The sequence below is a fragment of the Sus scrofa genome, chromosome 14, assembly GCF_054392235.1.
Source record: "Sus scrofa isolate SSC_HxYL_T2T_F1_AM1 chromosome 14, Sscrofa_HxYL_maternal_Yorkshire_Landrace_v2.0, whole genome shotgun sequence".
NCBI classification, from domain to species: Eukaryota; Metazoa; Chordata; class Mammalia; order Artiodactyla; family Suidae; genus Sus; species Sus scrofa.
The window spans coordinates 76,668,006-76,685,103 of NC_139396.1; the positions used below are offsets into that span (position 1 = coordinate 76,668,006).

Below are 17,098 nucleotides of genomic sequence, written 5' to 3' on the forward strand. Positions count from 1 at the left end.
AAAACTTATGTGAGAACTCAAGGTAGAACTAAATAAATAGAGATTTTATGTTCATGAACAGGAAGACTCAACATTGTTAAGATGTCAATTCTTCCCAACTTTATATATATTCACGCAATGGTCAATCAAAATTCTAGCAAGATTCTAAAGTTTACACGGAGAAGTAAACAACCCAGAATAGCTAATACAATTCTTGAAGGATAAGGACAGAGTCGAAGGAGTGACACTACTGGACTTCAAGATTCATTGAAAAGTTGAGAGAATCTCTGGTATTTGAGCAAAAATAGATCAATGAAACAGAACAGAGTCCAGGAATAGAACCACACAGTCAGCTGATCTTTGACAAAGGGGCAAAGGCGATTCAATGGAAAAAGGGCTGCCTTTTCAACAACTGTGCTAGAACAACGGGACATTCACATTAAAAAAATTTAATCTAGACACAGATCTTAACAACTTTTATAAAAATTAACTCAAAATAGATCATAGATCTAAATGTAAACTGCAAAACTATTAAAGATATAAAGATATATATAAAGTAACACCATAGAAAAATATAGGTGACCATGAGTTTGACAATGAGTTTTTAGGTACAGCACCAAAAGGAGACTCTATGAAAAAAAAAAATTGATAAGCTATATGTCACTGAAATTAAAAACGCCTGCTCAGCGAAAGATATGGTTAAGGGCATGAAAAAACAAACCACAGACGGGGAGGAAATATTTACAAAACACACATCTGGAATCCAAAATATTCTTTTTTTAATTCTTAAAACAACAACAGGAGTTCCCACTGTGACACAATGGATTGGCAGCAGGACATGGGCTCAATCTCCAGCCTGGCACGGTGAGTTGGTTAAAGGATCCAACTGTTGCTGCAGCTGTGGTGCAGTTCACAACTGCAGCTCGGATCTGATCCCTGGCCTGGGAACTCCATATGCCATGGGGCAGTCAAAATGGACAAACAAACAAGAAAACAACCCAACTAAAAAAATAAGCAAAAGATCTGAACATCAACAGCTACCTGGAGGTGTTATTGCCAGAATTAAAAGAGAACTCTCAAAACAAACTTAGAATGAAGGCTGGCACACAGCAAATTCTCAACAAAGATCTATGACTCTTATTTTTGTGGCCAAGGCTATAATAAAAGTAAACAGAGTGCTCTGAGAAGAACATCAGTCTGGGCTGGTAAGAGAAGAAGGTACCCAGGAGCGGACTCCAGAGATGAGTCTGAAAGGGTCACGTGTGAGGTGAGGATAGGCAGCAGGCACGGCCTCCAGCAGAAGTGCAGGAGAAGGTGTAGGCGGAAGTCGCATATACTCTCAGAGCTTTCATCTCACTCACAGTACGTAAGTGAACCCATTTGATCAGAAAAATAGGGAGATGCTCTACTTTAAAATATACTGTAAAAGTCATGTTAATTTTTTTGGCGGGGTGGGGGGCACACCCATGGCATATGGAAGTTCGGGGGCCAGGGACTGAATCTGCTCCACAATAGAGACCTGAGCCACGGCAGTAACAATGCCAGGTCCTTAACCTGCTGCACCACAGAGGAACTCTGGCTATGGTAAGATAAAAGTGTGAGCTTTAGAATTCCCACCTCATTCCAGGCCAGACTGCTTCTGGTTGCTCCGCAAGCAGAGAGTGTAAAAACCTTGCAGAGCACTGCTCCCAAAATCTAAGAGCTGATAACAGATTTAAAGTGTTTTCACTGGGCCCAGCCAGTCTTAAACTCAAAGGGGAACACTTACAGACAAAAAAGCAACTATCTGGCTGGCCCAGGAGGCAGGAGAACTCCCCCACTCCCTCAAACTGACCCATTTAGGCAGTGGTCTTCTGAAGTCCTAAGGGCAGCTGGACTGTACCTCAAGGAAGGCCAATACCTCATGCAAGTGGAACCGTGGAAACATGCAGAAAGACACCCCCTCTCGGGTCAATGTCTGGAAGCCAGCAAAAGAGACCTCCCCAAAGGAGTGGGGTCAGGAATGCGTACTCACCAGAGGGGGTCTGCATGAGACACACTGATGACAAATGCCTCTCCGGTCTGGCCAGAGAGAGTCCTCCCACTTTTATCAACAATTGTCCCTGAAATCTGAATTGACACAGTAAATCCAGTCAACAACACAGACTTAAGACACAGTCACAGAAACAGAACAAAGTGAGTAAGGTGATTTTCTCTGTTCCCATACAAAAAAGAGAACTGTGGCACTCCGAACCCAAGGCAGTCAGAACAGATGAATGCCAAGGGCCCAGGGGAGGCCTTGGAAAGCCACAGAAGCATAGAAAAGGGAAAGTCATGGAAGCAAAAGCAGAGCCCAGAAAAGCTCCAGGGTTCAGACCTCTGGGCCTATGGGAGAAGACTCACCCACAGATAACTCAGGTTATCCTGCTCTTGCTGTTAAACATCTGGTGTGTCTAACGCCCCTTGTTTGATTTTAGTCTACTCTCACCCGGCCAGGTGGCTGCCCATTGCTTTCATAAGCTGTCGCTCTGCAGCCTCTGTTGGTGGCCTCACCATCAGCACCAAGCCTGTCCCTCCTCGGGCCCTAACAAGAGGGAGCCTTGGCTTCCAGGACCAGTTCAGCCAGGCTTCTATGGAACAGCCTACCTTCACAACCACCTCTGGACCCACCCACTCTCCACATTCTACAGATAAGGCTGTGACTGGTCTAGAGGTGGTGGTCTGAGGAGATTAAGACAGGTGCTTCCTAAAAGGTACTGTCAATAGAATAGGTCCATGCCAGGAAAACAAAAACCCCACCCTCAAAATGACAATATTAGCAAAGAACAAAGTTCACCATGCAAATAATTTAGAACTTACAAAGATAGGTCGGGGAGCATACTCCTCTTCAAAAAGTTTCTGGACTGCGAACAAAGCTGCCTGTCAGGGGGAAAAAAGGACATTTTCAACTCTGAGAGACTGTGTCAAAGGTCAGTCTAGGTGGCGGAGCAGAACACTCCTGCTACCAAGACCTCTTCAGATAAGATACAGTCATGTTCTCCAGGGAAAAGAAACTCATGCTCCCGGCAGCCTTTCCTGAGGCACATGTCACAACAAACCAATGCTGATGGCAAGTTCACCCAACCAGGGGTCCTCTGAGGAGAGCTGAAGAACAACTCCTCTTCCTCTCCGTCAAAATAAAAAATACATAATGAAGGGAGTTCCTGTCATGGCACAGTGGTTAATGAATTCGACAAGGAACCATGAGGTTTCGGGTTTGATCCCTGGCCTTGCTCAGTGGGTTAAGGATCTGGCATTGCCGTGAGCTGTGGTGTAGGTTGCAGACGCGGCTCGGATCCTGCCTTGCTGTGGCTCTGGTGTAGGCCGGTGGCTACAGCTCCGATTCGACCCCTAGCCTGGGAACCTCCATATGCCGCAGGAGCGGCCCTAGAAAAGACAAAAAATAAATACAAATAAAAATACATAATGAAGAAGCCTCTCCTTTCCACAGCCTCACATACACACAGCAGGGATAGGAACCCGCAGTGTGCCTCCCTGCAGAAAAGAGTACAAACTAGAATAGCTAAAATGGCTAGAACAGGCTGTAAAGGCACAATCTCACGTCAATCTGTCCTGTCCATGTTTTGTTAAGTTCCAGGACCCACCCACAGACACCGAGACCCTCCAATGCTCAGGGCCCTTCCATATGGCAACCCGCACACGTGGAGGGAACAACCATACAAATTAAAACTACAGTGATGTAGCGCTTTTCACCTTTTGGATTGAAAAAGAGCAAGAAGTTCAAGACAGAGGGTGTGGTGAAGGCAGCACTACTGCACACTGCTTGCTGACTACAGTATAAATGAGTTCAATCTTGGAGGTTAATCTGACACCAAAGATCAAAATAAGCATTGCCCATACCCTTTGACCCAGCAATTTCACTTGTAGAAACTTACCCTCAGATACACTGTGCAAAAACATATACATGAGGATATCTGCTTTCTATTCCACACACTTACATACTTTTGTACAAATATAAGGAATATAAGCACAAACGCATACATATACGCACACTTTTATCTGCATGCAACCTCTTCCAGGACCACTCACTGTCCCTGAGGAAGACGGCTGGATTCCCGGGAATAGGATATGGAAGCATATTTACTTTTCACTCCATATGTTTATGTAAATTTGAATTTTAGAACCATGCACATATAATTATTACCTATGTACATAAAGTAACTATATAAAAATATTCACTTCCATAATTTTTTAAAAAAACATTTTGTGAAAGAAAAATAACCTTTTGAAGTTTCCTTCATTCTACTGGACTCAGTTTAAAATGTTCGAGAATAAAAATGGGGAGTTTCCTCTGTGGCTCAGTGGTTAATGAACCCGACTAGGACCCATAAGGATGCAGGTTTGGTCCCTGGCCTCACTCAGTGGGTTAAGGATCTGGCATTGCTGTGAGCTGTGGTGTAGGTCTCAGACGTGGCTTGGATCCTGTGTTGCTGTGGCTGTGGCTTAGGCTGGCAGCTATAGCTCTGATTCAACCCCTAGCCTGGGAACTTCCATATGCCTTGGGTGCAGTCCTAAAAAACAAACAAACAAACAAAAAGGAATCAAGGCATTTTCTTTAGCTTTAATAATGGCCATTCTAGTCTCCTTACTCCATTAGGAGGTGTACCCCAGCCCCCACCCCAGCAGTCCCTTTTTTCCCCTTTAACTCACCTTGGCATTGGCAGTGTCAAAAATTGTTTCAATGAGTAAGATGTCAACCCCACCATCCAGAAGCCCCTTGGCTTGCTCTTTGTATGCTTCAACAAGCTCATCAAATGCTGCAAAAAAAATAAACCACATCCAAGACATCAGTCATCAACATCCTCTGAATGGCCAAGACATGTCGAATTCAGGTCTGGCACCAGGGGGTCTACCGCTGGTTTAGAACTCATAATTTAAGGGTCACACCACCTTGTGTAAGAAAAAAAGAAACATAGCAGTGATGGTCATTAAGCCAGCAAACTGCATTCAGTTGCTCCTAAACACCTGGCACCCAAGCTCACTGCCCATGTATGAGCTGAGAACGAGTGGCTGGGTGTGAAGGTGCATTTCTTTTTTTTTTTGTCTTTTTTTGCTATTTCTTGGGCCCCTCCCACGGCATATGGAGGTTCCCAGGCTAGGGGTCGAATCGGAGCTGTAGCCACCGGCCTACACCAGAGCCACAGCAAGGCAGGATCCAAGCCGCATCTGCAACCTACACCACAGCTCACGGCAATGCCAGATCCTTAACCCACTGAGCAAGGCCAGGGATCGAACCCACAACCTCATGGTTCCTAGTCGGATTCGTTAACCACTACGCCACTACGGGAACTCCGAAGGTGCATTTCTTGAAGCTCTGTCTCTTTCCTTCGAGATCTTTAAAATAGGTCTTTCTGGAAGTTCCCATGTGACGCAGTGGGTTAAGGAGCCGGCATGGCCGCAGCTGTGGCGCAATTTGAAACCATGGCAGAGATTAGATCCTTGGCCCAGGAATTTCCACAAGCAGCATGTGCAGCCAAAAAAACCCAAAAACCCAGATCTTTCTTTCCAGGGATCGTCTTCATTAGTCACTTCAGGGATGAGTGGCTGGAATATCTAAAGAAATATGTACTTTGAGCTGGAAAGAGCCCCATTTGAGCAGGATTCTCTCTCAGCCTCTGTTAAAGGTCGGCTATCTGCAGACTGTGCTCCCGCCTCTGACACCAACTACTGCCAGAGAAAAACCTGCCTGGTGGGCAGTTTCAGTCTGAAACAACAAATGTTCAATCACTCCTAGATTACATTTTTTTTTTTTAAAGGCTGCACCCACAGCATATGGAAATTCCCAGGCCAGGGACAGAATCCGAGCTGCAGCTGCAACACACACCACAGCTACAGTAACGCCAGATCCTTTTAACCCTCTGGGCCAGGCCAGGAATCAAATCCGAGCCCCCACAGCAACCCGAGCCATAGCAGTCGGATTCTTAACCCACTGTGCCACAGCGGAAACTTCTCCCTAGGTAACATTTTTGTTAGACATGTCTTGAGTTGTCTATTTTCATCTGAGAGGTCAGCCCTCTCCCTGTTTTACCTCTCACCCAAGAAAGATGCTCATCTATTCAAAGATGCTTCATCTATGTAAAATGAAGAGAAGCTACTTCATCTTACACAGCACAAGAGAAAGGAAACATCAGCTCCTTGATGTCCTAACTAGACCAAAGGGAGCACCCACCACACATAAGCACAGAATGAGCAACCCTGGTGGGAAAGTGTGGTACCATGTAACCCAGACCTACAAACCACACCTGCCTGAATTTGTCACCCACACAAAATTCATAATATCATTACTATTCAGCTCTGATCATTTAATTCTTTTGGGGTTTTTGTAGTCTGATGCTTAAGAAATTGACCAAAATTTCTAAATTTTTTGTAAAATTTCAATGAAAGTACACGTATAGATGCTAGTTTATAATATTTATAATGCTAGTGTGTTTATACAGTTTAGACTGCCTTCTGGTGAATAAAATAGGGGTCTAGTGGATTATTCTGTAATAGACCAAGGCCTGGTATCTACATTTGCTCACTTTCTCAGTTTAAAGTTTTACTTTGATTGGTTTTATTTCCAGAGCTGATAAAGAAGCACAAACACAACAACACACACCTTTGAAAGCAGGCATGAAACATATAATACTGATACTTCGACTAATAATAGTTCACTTTTTATTTAGGTGTCGACCGTATCTCAGGGACTACTGTAAGCCTGGAAGTCACAATAACCCTGAAGTAGATGCTAGTGTCGGCCTGCATTTTACAGATGCACACACTGCTGAAACAAAGAGGTACTTGCCCAAGGTCAGTGACTGTATATGATACTCACTGATGTTCCTGTAATCTGGTTTTTCCACAGATGGGGACACAGACAGGGTCTTGTTAGTTGGACCCAGAGCTCCTGCCACAAACCTCTTAATTCCTTTGGGAAAAGAAAAACAACTGTGAAATTCCTAAATAGCTGGACCTTTCTATTGTGAATCAACAGACTATCAGCTTTTCCCCAGAACACAGGTATACAATCCTTTGTCCAACACTCTGATATCCAAAGGGCACAAAAGCAGTTTTTTTCTTAATCCATTAGACAACAACACTTGACCTCTCCTGAACTATAAGAGGCTATTGATAGTCTTTACCGCACTTAGTGGATGATTCATAGTAATTTTACCATGAATAGTAAATAGATGTTTGATTATGAGGTGAGGGTTGTCCTGGATCCCACTGGGGGAAATGATGAAATTGCTAAGCCAACCCCAAAATTCTGGATTCTCACACAACTGGCTTCAAAGCATTTCAGTTAGTGATCCTTTTCTATCACCAAAGCTATGCTTGGACAAATTTTCCCTCCCCTATTAACTTAACACAGGTTCTGCAAAAGTTCCTCACAGCAGACTGGCCTTAAAACACTCTCCACTGTTGTACTGCAGGGCCTTTGCTGGGGGGGGATATTAAATCATGATTAACAATTATAAAGTCTGAAATTAAAGTATGAAACAGATCAAATCATACTTTAATAACTCTTTCAAGAATTTCTTTTTTTTTTTTTTTTTTTTTGTCTTTTTGTCCTTTCAGTGCCGCACCCACGGCATATGGAGGTTCCCAGGCTAGGGGTCTAATCGGAGCTGTTGCTGCCGGCCTACGCCACAGCCACAGCAATGCAGGATCCAAGTGGCGTCTGCGACCTACACCATGGCTCACAGCAATGCGGAATCCTTAACCCACTGAGTGGGGCCAGGGATGGAACCCTCAACCTCATGGTTCCTAGTCAGATTCATTTGCACTGTGCCATGATGGGAACTCCCTCAAGAATTCTTTAATAGGAGTTCCTGTCGTGGCACAGTGGTTAACGAATTGACTAGGTACCATGAGGTGGCGGGTTCAATCTCTGGCCTTGCCATGAGTTGTGGTGTAGGTTGCAGACACCACTCGGATCCCGAGTTGCTATGGCTCTGGGGTAGGCCAGTGGCTATGGCTCCGATTGGACCCCTATGAGTTGTGGTGTAGGTTGCAGACACCACTCGGATCCCGAGTTGCTATGGCTCTGGGGTAGGCCAGTGGCTATGGCTCCGATTGGACCCCTAGCCTGGGAACCTCCATATGCTGCGGGAGTAGCCCAAGAGATGGCAAAAAGACAAAAAAAAAAAAAAAAAAAGAATTCTTTAATAATTTTTCCTCTTAGGCTAGAGTCTAGGTGCTTCCGAAAGAGCCTGAAAAGTTGTGTTCATGTACATATCGTAACAGATGCCGGGGTCACACTGCTCATTACCTTTGGTGATTTTTAACCATGGACTAATCTGGGTTAGGCTTTACCATTTAACTGGAGAAGATTACCAACTAGTTGATAACCCAGCCTTTGAACAAGTTACAAGCCTGAATGTTCTTTATCTTCCCCAAAGCTGAATAATACTTTGGGTGTAAGAAAAATGTCCTTATCTTTCCCTGCTGTAGCTGATTTAACATCCTCTGACCTGTGACTGTGCTGGGGCAAGAGTCTATGCCTTTCCAGATTTAAACATTATCTCTCAGAAACAGAGTTCCTATAAATTGCTTCAGCCTTCATTAGTATGCTGTGTCTAACTTCCTAACAACTTTGCTTTACAGCTTTCCTGTTGGCAATAATTTCACATTTCCAGATCTTAAGGGTCTCCATATATCTTTTCTATTCCTCTCCCTCCATCACAGCCTCCCCTCCAGCTGGTGCCCAAGTGTTCCTGTGGCAGCCAGCCAGGAGGATAGTTATTTCGGGGAGCCATTTTCCAAATCCCACCAAGACTGAATTGAATGCCACCCTCTTTTGTGTGCTACACAGTGCCTTCAAAGACATCAGTGGTATGAAACGGAAAACCTTCAAAAGACAACTTTTCTCTACCTAAAGAAGCCAAAGTCACAGGGATGAGGGTAGTTTTAAAGGGATAAGATGAAATATCTTTTTTCCTTTTTCTTTCTTTTTTTTTTTTTTTTTTTTTTTTGCTTTCCTTTTAGGGACACACCTGCCGCATACAGAAGTTCCCAGGCTAGGGGTTGACTTGGAGCTGCAGCTGCTGGCCTACACCACAGCCACAGCAACACAGGATCCGCGCCTTGCCTGTGACCTACACCACAGCTCACGGCAACTTCATATCCTTAACCCACTGAGCGAGGCCAGGGATCGAATCTATATCCTCATGGATACTAGTTGGGGAATCTATATCCTCATGGATACTGAGCCACAAGGGAATACTGCCAAGATCAAATATCTTCATGATAACTAAAATAACCAAAACAGCTATGCCTTAATAATCTAAAGATGTACTTCTGAACAGAGAAAAATCATCTTTGCTGTGAACATACAGGGAAATCATGGTCTTAACTACAAAGTTATGATATAACACACAGCAGACTAAACTGAGTAAACCCTGAGCCCAAGGCCCACGAAGATGGGGTCAATTCAGACAGACGTTGAATGCTTGATGATGAAGCTGCAGAGAAGTAACCTCTCAACCAATACACAACCGTTTGCAGTATCGCTAAGGGCCATCACAGAAGGAAAAGGGGCAATAGGATAGTATATTACAGCTGAGAATGTCAAAGGAAACATCTTTGTGAAAAAAGAGAACCGTTCCTTACCTGTCTGGAGAGAGATTTCCTCAGCTGCTTTTCTGGCCACTCCCGCAGAGCACTTGTTCATCCGGTAGGCCTAACACACCAAATGCAAGCCTTAGTTTTTCCTCCTTTTCCTCCATAAAAGAAACAGGAATTTCTGACCTTCTAAAACCCGGCTTTATTCAGCAAGGAAATGCAGAGTGAATTAATCTGAGGTCTGAATGAAATCTTGGCCAGAAAGGCTATCAGCTGCCCCAGCCTTGACAGCAACAGGAAAAGCAAACCTTTGGGACTGGTTACGTTCTTCCCCAAACCCACAAGCAAGCTGGCAGGAAGGGCAATCTCTGGACATCTGGCGTGTCAAAACAAGTTGATGTGGTCAGTTATGCTGAGAATTATAAGAAAGCACAGTCATGGAAGAGCACAGCCTTTAGGAACAGGAGACATGGGACCAGGACCAGCTCTGTCAGCTAGCTAGCCCAGCGTCCTCTCCAAGACCTGGCTTCCTTCACTGTACAATGTTTGGAACCAGTGGATCTGAACTTTTGTAGATCATTAACCTCTTGAGAATTTGTAAAAGGGCCATGAATCCCCTCACTAGAAAATGAAAAGCAAGTCTGCGCAAACACACAAAGCAGTGCCCACAAGTTTTATTGAAAAAAAAAAGAAAAAGAAATGCAGTCAAGCCCATGCATTATGTATTGTCTATTGTTGCTTTCGTGCTATGATGACAGCATTGAGGAGGTGCAAGAGAGACTATACGTAGCCAACAAAGCTTAAAATATTTACTGTCTGGCCCTTTACAGAGAAAGCTTGCCAACCTCTGCCCTCAAACAACGCAAAAGTAAATGCAATGCAATTTCATCTTCCCTTGATAGCCCAAAGGTCACTTGATTTTAGAAAGCCTCAACATCATGTGGGAAACCAGTGTCAGAACACTCAGGACTACACGTGCGAACACAGAGGCATGTTCTGGAAAAATCCCACCCAGAAAAGGCGATCTCTGCAACTACCATATATTCTCATCATTAACAGTTTACACAATCTGAATATAGAAGCATTACGTTGATTAAAAAGAAACTAAATCTTTTACATGACACCCAGTAGGATGCCTCCTATCAGGAAAAAAGAATAAAAACAGAACAAATGCTGGCAAAGATGTGGAAAAACTTGAACTCTTGTACAGCATTGGTGGGTATATAAAATGATTCATCCACTGTGGAAAATAGTATGGTGGTTTCATAAAAAATTAAATACAGAATTGACTTACCATTCAGCAACTCCACTTCTGGGTATATTCGCAAAGGAAATGAAAGCAGGGATGCAGAAAAAATTACCTGCACTCACAGTAATATGTTCAAAAGAGCCAAAAGGTAGAATCAACCCATGACCATCAGTGGATGAATGAACAAACAAAATGAGAAATGTGGTGTATCTAGACCATGAAATTTTTTTTTTATCTTTTTTTTAGGGCCGCATCTGCAGCATATGTAAGTTCCCAGGCTAGGGGTTGAATCGGAGCTACAGCTGTCAGCCTATACCACAGCCACAGCAACTTGGGATCCGAGTCACGTCTGCATCCTACACCACAGCTCATGGCAACACCGGCTCCTTAACCCACTGAGTGAGGCCAGGGATGGAACCCAGGTCCCCATGGATCCTAGTCGGGTATGTTACTGCTGAGCCATGACAGGAACTCCCTATACCATGAAATATTTTATTCAACCCCAAAAAAGGAAGGCTATTCTGACTACATGAGTGAACCTTAGGGACATTAAACCAAGTGAAACAAGCCAGTCACAGAAGGACAAATACCGTATGACCCACTTATACGAGGTACCTAGGGTAGTTAAATTCATAGAGACAGAAAGTAGAATTGTGGTTTCTAAGTGTTAGAGGGAAGAGAAAATTGGGAATTATTGTTTTATGGGTATAGATAGAGTTTAAGTTTTACGAGGTGAAAAGAGTTCTGCAGACAGATGGTGGTGGTGGCTGTACGACAATGTCAACGTACTTAATGCTACTGAACTGCACACTTGAAAATGGTTAAGAGAGTTCCCGTCGTGGAATAACCACAATGGAAATTAATCCAACTAGTATCCATGAGGATGCGGATTTAATCCCTGGCTTCCCTCAGTAGGTTGGGGATCTGGTGTTGCCATGAGCTGTGGTGTAGGTCACAGACATGGCTTGGATCCCATGTTGCTGTGGCTGTGGCATAGGCCAGCAACTGCAGCTCTGATTCAAGCCCCAGCCTGGGAGCTTCCATATGCCTCGGATGCGGCCCTAAAAAGCAAAAACGGTTAAAATGGTAAATTTCATATAACATGTTTTTTTGTCACAATTTTTTTAAAAAAGGAAACCAAATCTGCCACCCAACTTAAAGAGGCTTCACAAAATTGCATACATGGGAGTTCCCGTCGTGGCGCAGTGGTTAACGAATCTGACTAGGAACCATGAGGTTGCGGGTTCGGTCCCTGCCCTTGCTCAGTGGGTTAACGATCCGGCGTTGCCGTGAGCTGTGGTGTAGGTTGCAGACGCGGCTCGGATCCCGCGTTGCTGTGGCTCTGGCATAGGCTGGCAGCTACAGCTCCGATTCGACCCCTAGCCTGGGAACCTCCATATGCCGCGGGAGCGGCCCAAGAAATAGCAAAAAGACAAAAAAATAAAAATAAAAAAATAAAAATAAAAAAAAAAACAAAATTGCATACATGGCCAATCATATGCTTTTATTCACAGTCACTGAATAAGTATCATTTTTATTTGATTATTGTTTGCCTATAAAAGCAGCCAACAGGAAAATGAATGGGCTATTAAGAAGCAGAAGAGACTCTAGCCATTTTCCCTGTCTGACCACAAACAATAGATTACTAGGCATCAACTTGACTCTGCAGCTTCAGCTGGTTTTCTCAGTAGCATCTACCAATGCAGCAAATGCTCATGGATAATTTAGATCTGAGGAAAAATGAAATCCTTACCAAGTGTTCAAGGCCATAGTCAGCTTGGGCAATATTAGTGCTGCTAAAAGTATTGGTTTCAATGATATCTGCCCCAGCCAGCAAGTAATCCTGCAACAGAGAAAGTAATGTCAGTGCTCTGAGTCTGAGAATCCCTGGCCCTCGACAATACACTTGTCTTCACCACCACGGCACCAAACACCTTCCGACCACTTACTAAGTACAAGGCACTGACAGTGAATAGAGGCCAGAGATGCAAAAAGTCTAAGGAGTCTGTCAAAAGGCAAGTGGTGTAAATAAATAATCACCAAACTTGAATTCAAAGTTCACCAGCTGTGAGTTGGGTCAAGTTCCTTCAACTCTCTGAGTTTTGATCTCTGCATGTGAAGCATTATAACCCTACCCACCAGGTGGCTGTACAGTGACACACCTAGTGCCTGGCACATGATGGGCCTCAATGAACACCTGTCCTGTTCCTCTGCCGTGTCCCCACTTGAGCACAATCTAACCCCAGCAAGAAGGGCTAGATCCCTGTGATCTCAAGGCTGCCCTCGACTGTCTCTGTCCTTGTCTCCTAGTCCCACTGAGCCAGATCCACACCCTCTCTCAGCCTGGAAGAGCTGGTGCCCTCCTGTTCTCCATCTTTGAAACCTGGCTTCCTTGTTTCACTCTTTGGACCCCATCTCATCAGTCTGAGGAACACTCAAGAATCTCTCGATCTTGCAACAGTCAGTAAATCCAAGTCCACTGAAGCTGACAGACATTATGTGCACAAGAGCTGGGAAACGAAAATCAAGATTTTCACATTTCAAATAAGTCACAAACATCCTAAATGTGCATCACTAGGGAAATGGCAAAACACACTATAATATGTTCATTCTATTACACGCTATGTAACATTGCGATATATATCTATATATACTAACATGGAAAAAAATCTCTGAAAGTATTGTTGAATAGAAAAATAAAATTAAGGCATTCCCGTCATGGCACAGCAGAAACGAATCCGACTAGGACCCATGAGGTGGCAGGTTCGACCCCTGGTCTCGTTCAATGGGTTAAGGATCCAGCGTTGCCATAAGCTGTGGTGTAGGTCACAGACGTGGCTTTGATTGAGTGTGGCTGTGGCACAGGCCAACAGCTACAGCTCCGATTCGACCCTAGCCTGGGAACCTCCATATGCCACGAGTGCAGCCCTAAAAAGCAAAAAATAAAATAAAATAAAATTGACTGGAGTACCTGTTGTGGCTCAGCGACTTAAGAATCCAACTAGTGTCCATGAAGATGTGGGTTCAATCCCTGGCCTCACTCAGTGGGTTAAGGATCTGGCATTACTGTGAGCTGTGGTGTAGGTCACAGATGTGGCTCAGATATGGCGTGGCTGTGGCTGTGGTGTAGGCTGGCAGCTGCCACTCCAATTAGACCCCTAGCCTAGGAACTTCCATGAAAAATAAATACATAAAATTGAATGATATCCATGAATTGTAAACTATGACATCATTAAGTTTAAAACATACAAATAGTGCTATGAGTTTTCTTCAGATATCTATGTATACACTTACATATACACATATACATTAAAGATCTGGAAAGACATACACCAACTAAGATAAGTGATTCTCTTTAGAGAAAAAAAATAGAAATTTGTACTAGTAGTTAAAAGGGAAGTTATTCTCATCTACGGGTTTTGTTTTATAAGAACAAATTAACCAAAGTTTAGCTTAAAAAAAAAAAAAAGAAAAACTAAAAACAATCTTAATGCCTAGGAATAAGGTTAGTAAATCATGATATATACATAGAATAAATTATTATGAAGTTCTAGAACCATGTCTCAGAATATTTAATACTCATGGTATTAAGTTAAAAATGCATGTTATAAAATACTATGACATAATAATCCCAATTTAATTTTAAAAATTCAAAAACAGAAAACTAGATTGAAATATAAATTAAAATACATTGAGTGGAAATTACGTCTTGGTATGGATACTACAAGTGTTTTTATTTTCTCTTTTATACTTTTCTACAGCATAGCTACTCAGACATTTTACTTTTGTAACAATGAACAGATACTGTCTTTATGATTGGGGAAAAATGATTCTAAATTCCTAGTTATTTTCTACAATTTTGTGTAGATATGAAACTCCATACTGCAAAGCTGAAAGTTGTTTCTTCTAGCTCTTTACCCTTTCTCTCTACCTTCTTTCCTAGAATAGCACCCCACTCACGGGTTCTGGCTATGATGTCCCTGGTTCCCAATCCTATTCTCCCCAATTTAAAAAACCTGTATGATGGGCAAGCTACTTCATTTCTCCTCATTTTTCACAAGTAGAAAGCTGTCAAGACTAAAGGAGTGGGTAATCACAGCATCGGCCAAGGCTGTGACTAAACAGGCGTTTCAAATATCAGTTCCTGCTGATCTCAGCCTATCTATAGAGATGGGCTAGGATGCCCAAGGCACTCACCTGGGTGCTTACTACCTATGGTGAGCCAAGACTGAGCCAAAGGATAGCTGGACTGGCCCTAGTGGTTCCTATTATGATCACAACAGCCATAAGGGAACTTAAAAAAAAAAAAATGGTTTATTACTCACAGGTCCTGGAGGGTACAGGCATGCCTGGCCACACAGTGAGGCAGCTGGGGGGAGGTGGGAATTAGGGGGAATAAAAGAGGGTTCTGCCTTTATTGGGGTGAAAGAAGGTGCCTAGGGTTTTGAGGGTTCACTCTTTATTGGAGAACTAAAAACACAAGAGCAGGAATTTGGATTCAGGAAGGAAAAAGCAGGGGTGCTTATCTAGGTTACCCAGAGTTTTCTAAAAGGGAACTTCGGGGGAGGCATGGTTCCTGGTCCTGGGGTTCAGCCAGCAGCTGTGTCACACAACTGGCAGGATGCTCGCTGAGATGGATGCCTCTGAAATGGATGTCTCTGCAGTCAAACGTCAGGGACTTACATTACAATCAAAAAAGCTTAGTGCCAAGCACTTACACTACAAATAGAACATGTACATTCCATTAAAATTAAATATCAAGGGCCCAGATCTAAGGTCAGTAACTCCACTAGAAATAACTAATTTATTATTGTATTTATAGCCATTTTTGTTTCGTGTCCCCATCCTGGGGAACTTGTCTTATCTAGATGCCTGTCTAATACACAGGACAAAGATTCATCCCATCAAAAAACATCTACAGAGTACTTACTAGGTGCGAGCTACTGTTCTAGGCAGCAGAGATTCAATAGTGAAAAAGGAGCCTAAATTCCTGCCCTCAGGAGACTGATACTCTACTAATAATGACAAAGCCACAGGGCATGGGCTGGGGCTTGGGAGCGGAGGTGGTGGCCTGAGGTGATTGCACCAACTACATCATGAGAACTGATGGATGTAACCATACCAAGCAATTCATGACCATGATGGCATTCCTAATCTAAAACATGCTGGGATTTTATAATGCCATCTGACTATATATTCTCAGGCCACGGGGAAAAACTTGCAGAACCAAACCTCTCGAAGGACCAATTTTAAATCTTCCAATACCTACAATTCCCATTATGACCAAAGGAAAGGCATTCCTAGTTTTTCTTCAAATGAAGAGCATTCTGTATCTTAGCGAGAACAGTCTTAGCCACCCAAGAGAAGGATCCTTTCCACAATCAATGAACCTTTTAATCACAAAGTGATTTAAATAATTTTTTTTCATTAAGAAGAGTCTGAAAGGCAACAAAAGCAAAATAAACAAGTGGACTACATCAAACTAAAAAGCATCTGACAGCAAAGGAAACCATCAACAAAAATAGGAGTTCCCATCATGGCTCAGTGGTTAATGAACCTGACCAGCATCCATGAGGACGTAGGTTAGATCCCTGGCCTTGCTCAGTAGGTTGGCGATCTGGCATTGCTGTGAGCTCTGGTATAGAGGTCACAGAAGTGGCTTGAATCCCATGTGGCTGTGGCTGTGGCGTAGGCCAGCAGCTTTGGCTCTGATTGGACCCCTAGCCTGGGAACTTCCATATGCCACAGGAGCAGCCCTTAAAAAAAAAAAGAAAGAAAGAAAGAAAAACAAAAAATGAAAAGGCAACCTAGGAAATGGGAGAAAATATCTGCAAATTACATATCTGATAGATATCCAAACTAGATAAAGAACTCATTCAACTCAATGGCAAAAAAAAACCCAAACAAGTCCAAATTAAAAATGGGCTAAAGGAGTTCCCTCTGTGGCACAATTGGATCAGTGGTGTCTCTGCAGCACCAGGACATATGCATTGTGTTAAAAGATTCGGCATTGCCACAGCTGCAGCATAGGTTGCAACTGCCACCTGGTGATCCCTGGCCCAGGAACTACATATACTGCAGGGCAGTAAAAAAAAAAAAAAAAAAAAAAAAAAAAAGGAAAAAAAATCATAAAAACGGGCAGAAGATCTGAATAGACACTTTTCCAAAGATGACACACAGATGGCCAACAAGCAAATGAAAAGTTGCTCATTTTCAATCATCAGGGAAATGTAAATCAAAAGCACAAGGAGATATCACCTCACACCTATTAGAATGGCTATTATCAAA

The 17,098-nt window shown here is 43.2% G+C and overlaps 1 protein-coding gene across 4 annotated transcripts in view; it reads right to left on the reverse strand.

Moving 5' to 3' along the window:
* MTR (5-methyltetrahydrofolate-homocysteine methyltransferase) overlaps window positions 1-17,098 on the reverse strand; it is a 105,988-nt gene that overhangs the window by 78,914 nt on the left and 9,976 nt on the right. For all 4 annotated transcript variants that reach the window (XR_014827827.1, XR_014827826.1, XM_021073435.2 and 1 more), the window contains exons 3-8: window positions 12,564-12,653; window positions 9,610-9,679; window positions 6,833-6,925; window positions 4,669-4,775; window positions 2,818-2,877; window positions 1,994-2,088 (exon numbers count right to left, since the gene is read on the reverse strand). Coding sequence is in view for 2 of the 4 variants with exons in the window: in XM_021073435.2 (XP_020929094.1) it covers window positions 1,994-2,088; window positions 2,818-2,877; window positions 4,669-4,775; window positions 6,833-6,925; window positions 9,610-9,679; window positions 12,564-12,653 (515 nt within the window). In the remaining 2 variants the exon portion in view is untranslated. The remainder of the gene's footprint in view (window positions 1-1,993; window positions 2,089-2,817; window positions 2,878-4,668; window positions 4,776-6,832; window positions 6,926-9,609; window positions 9,680-12,563; window positions 12,654-17,098) is intronic.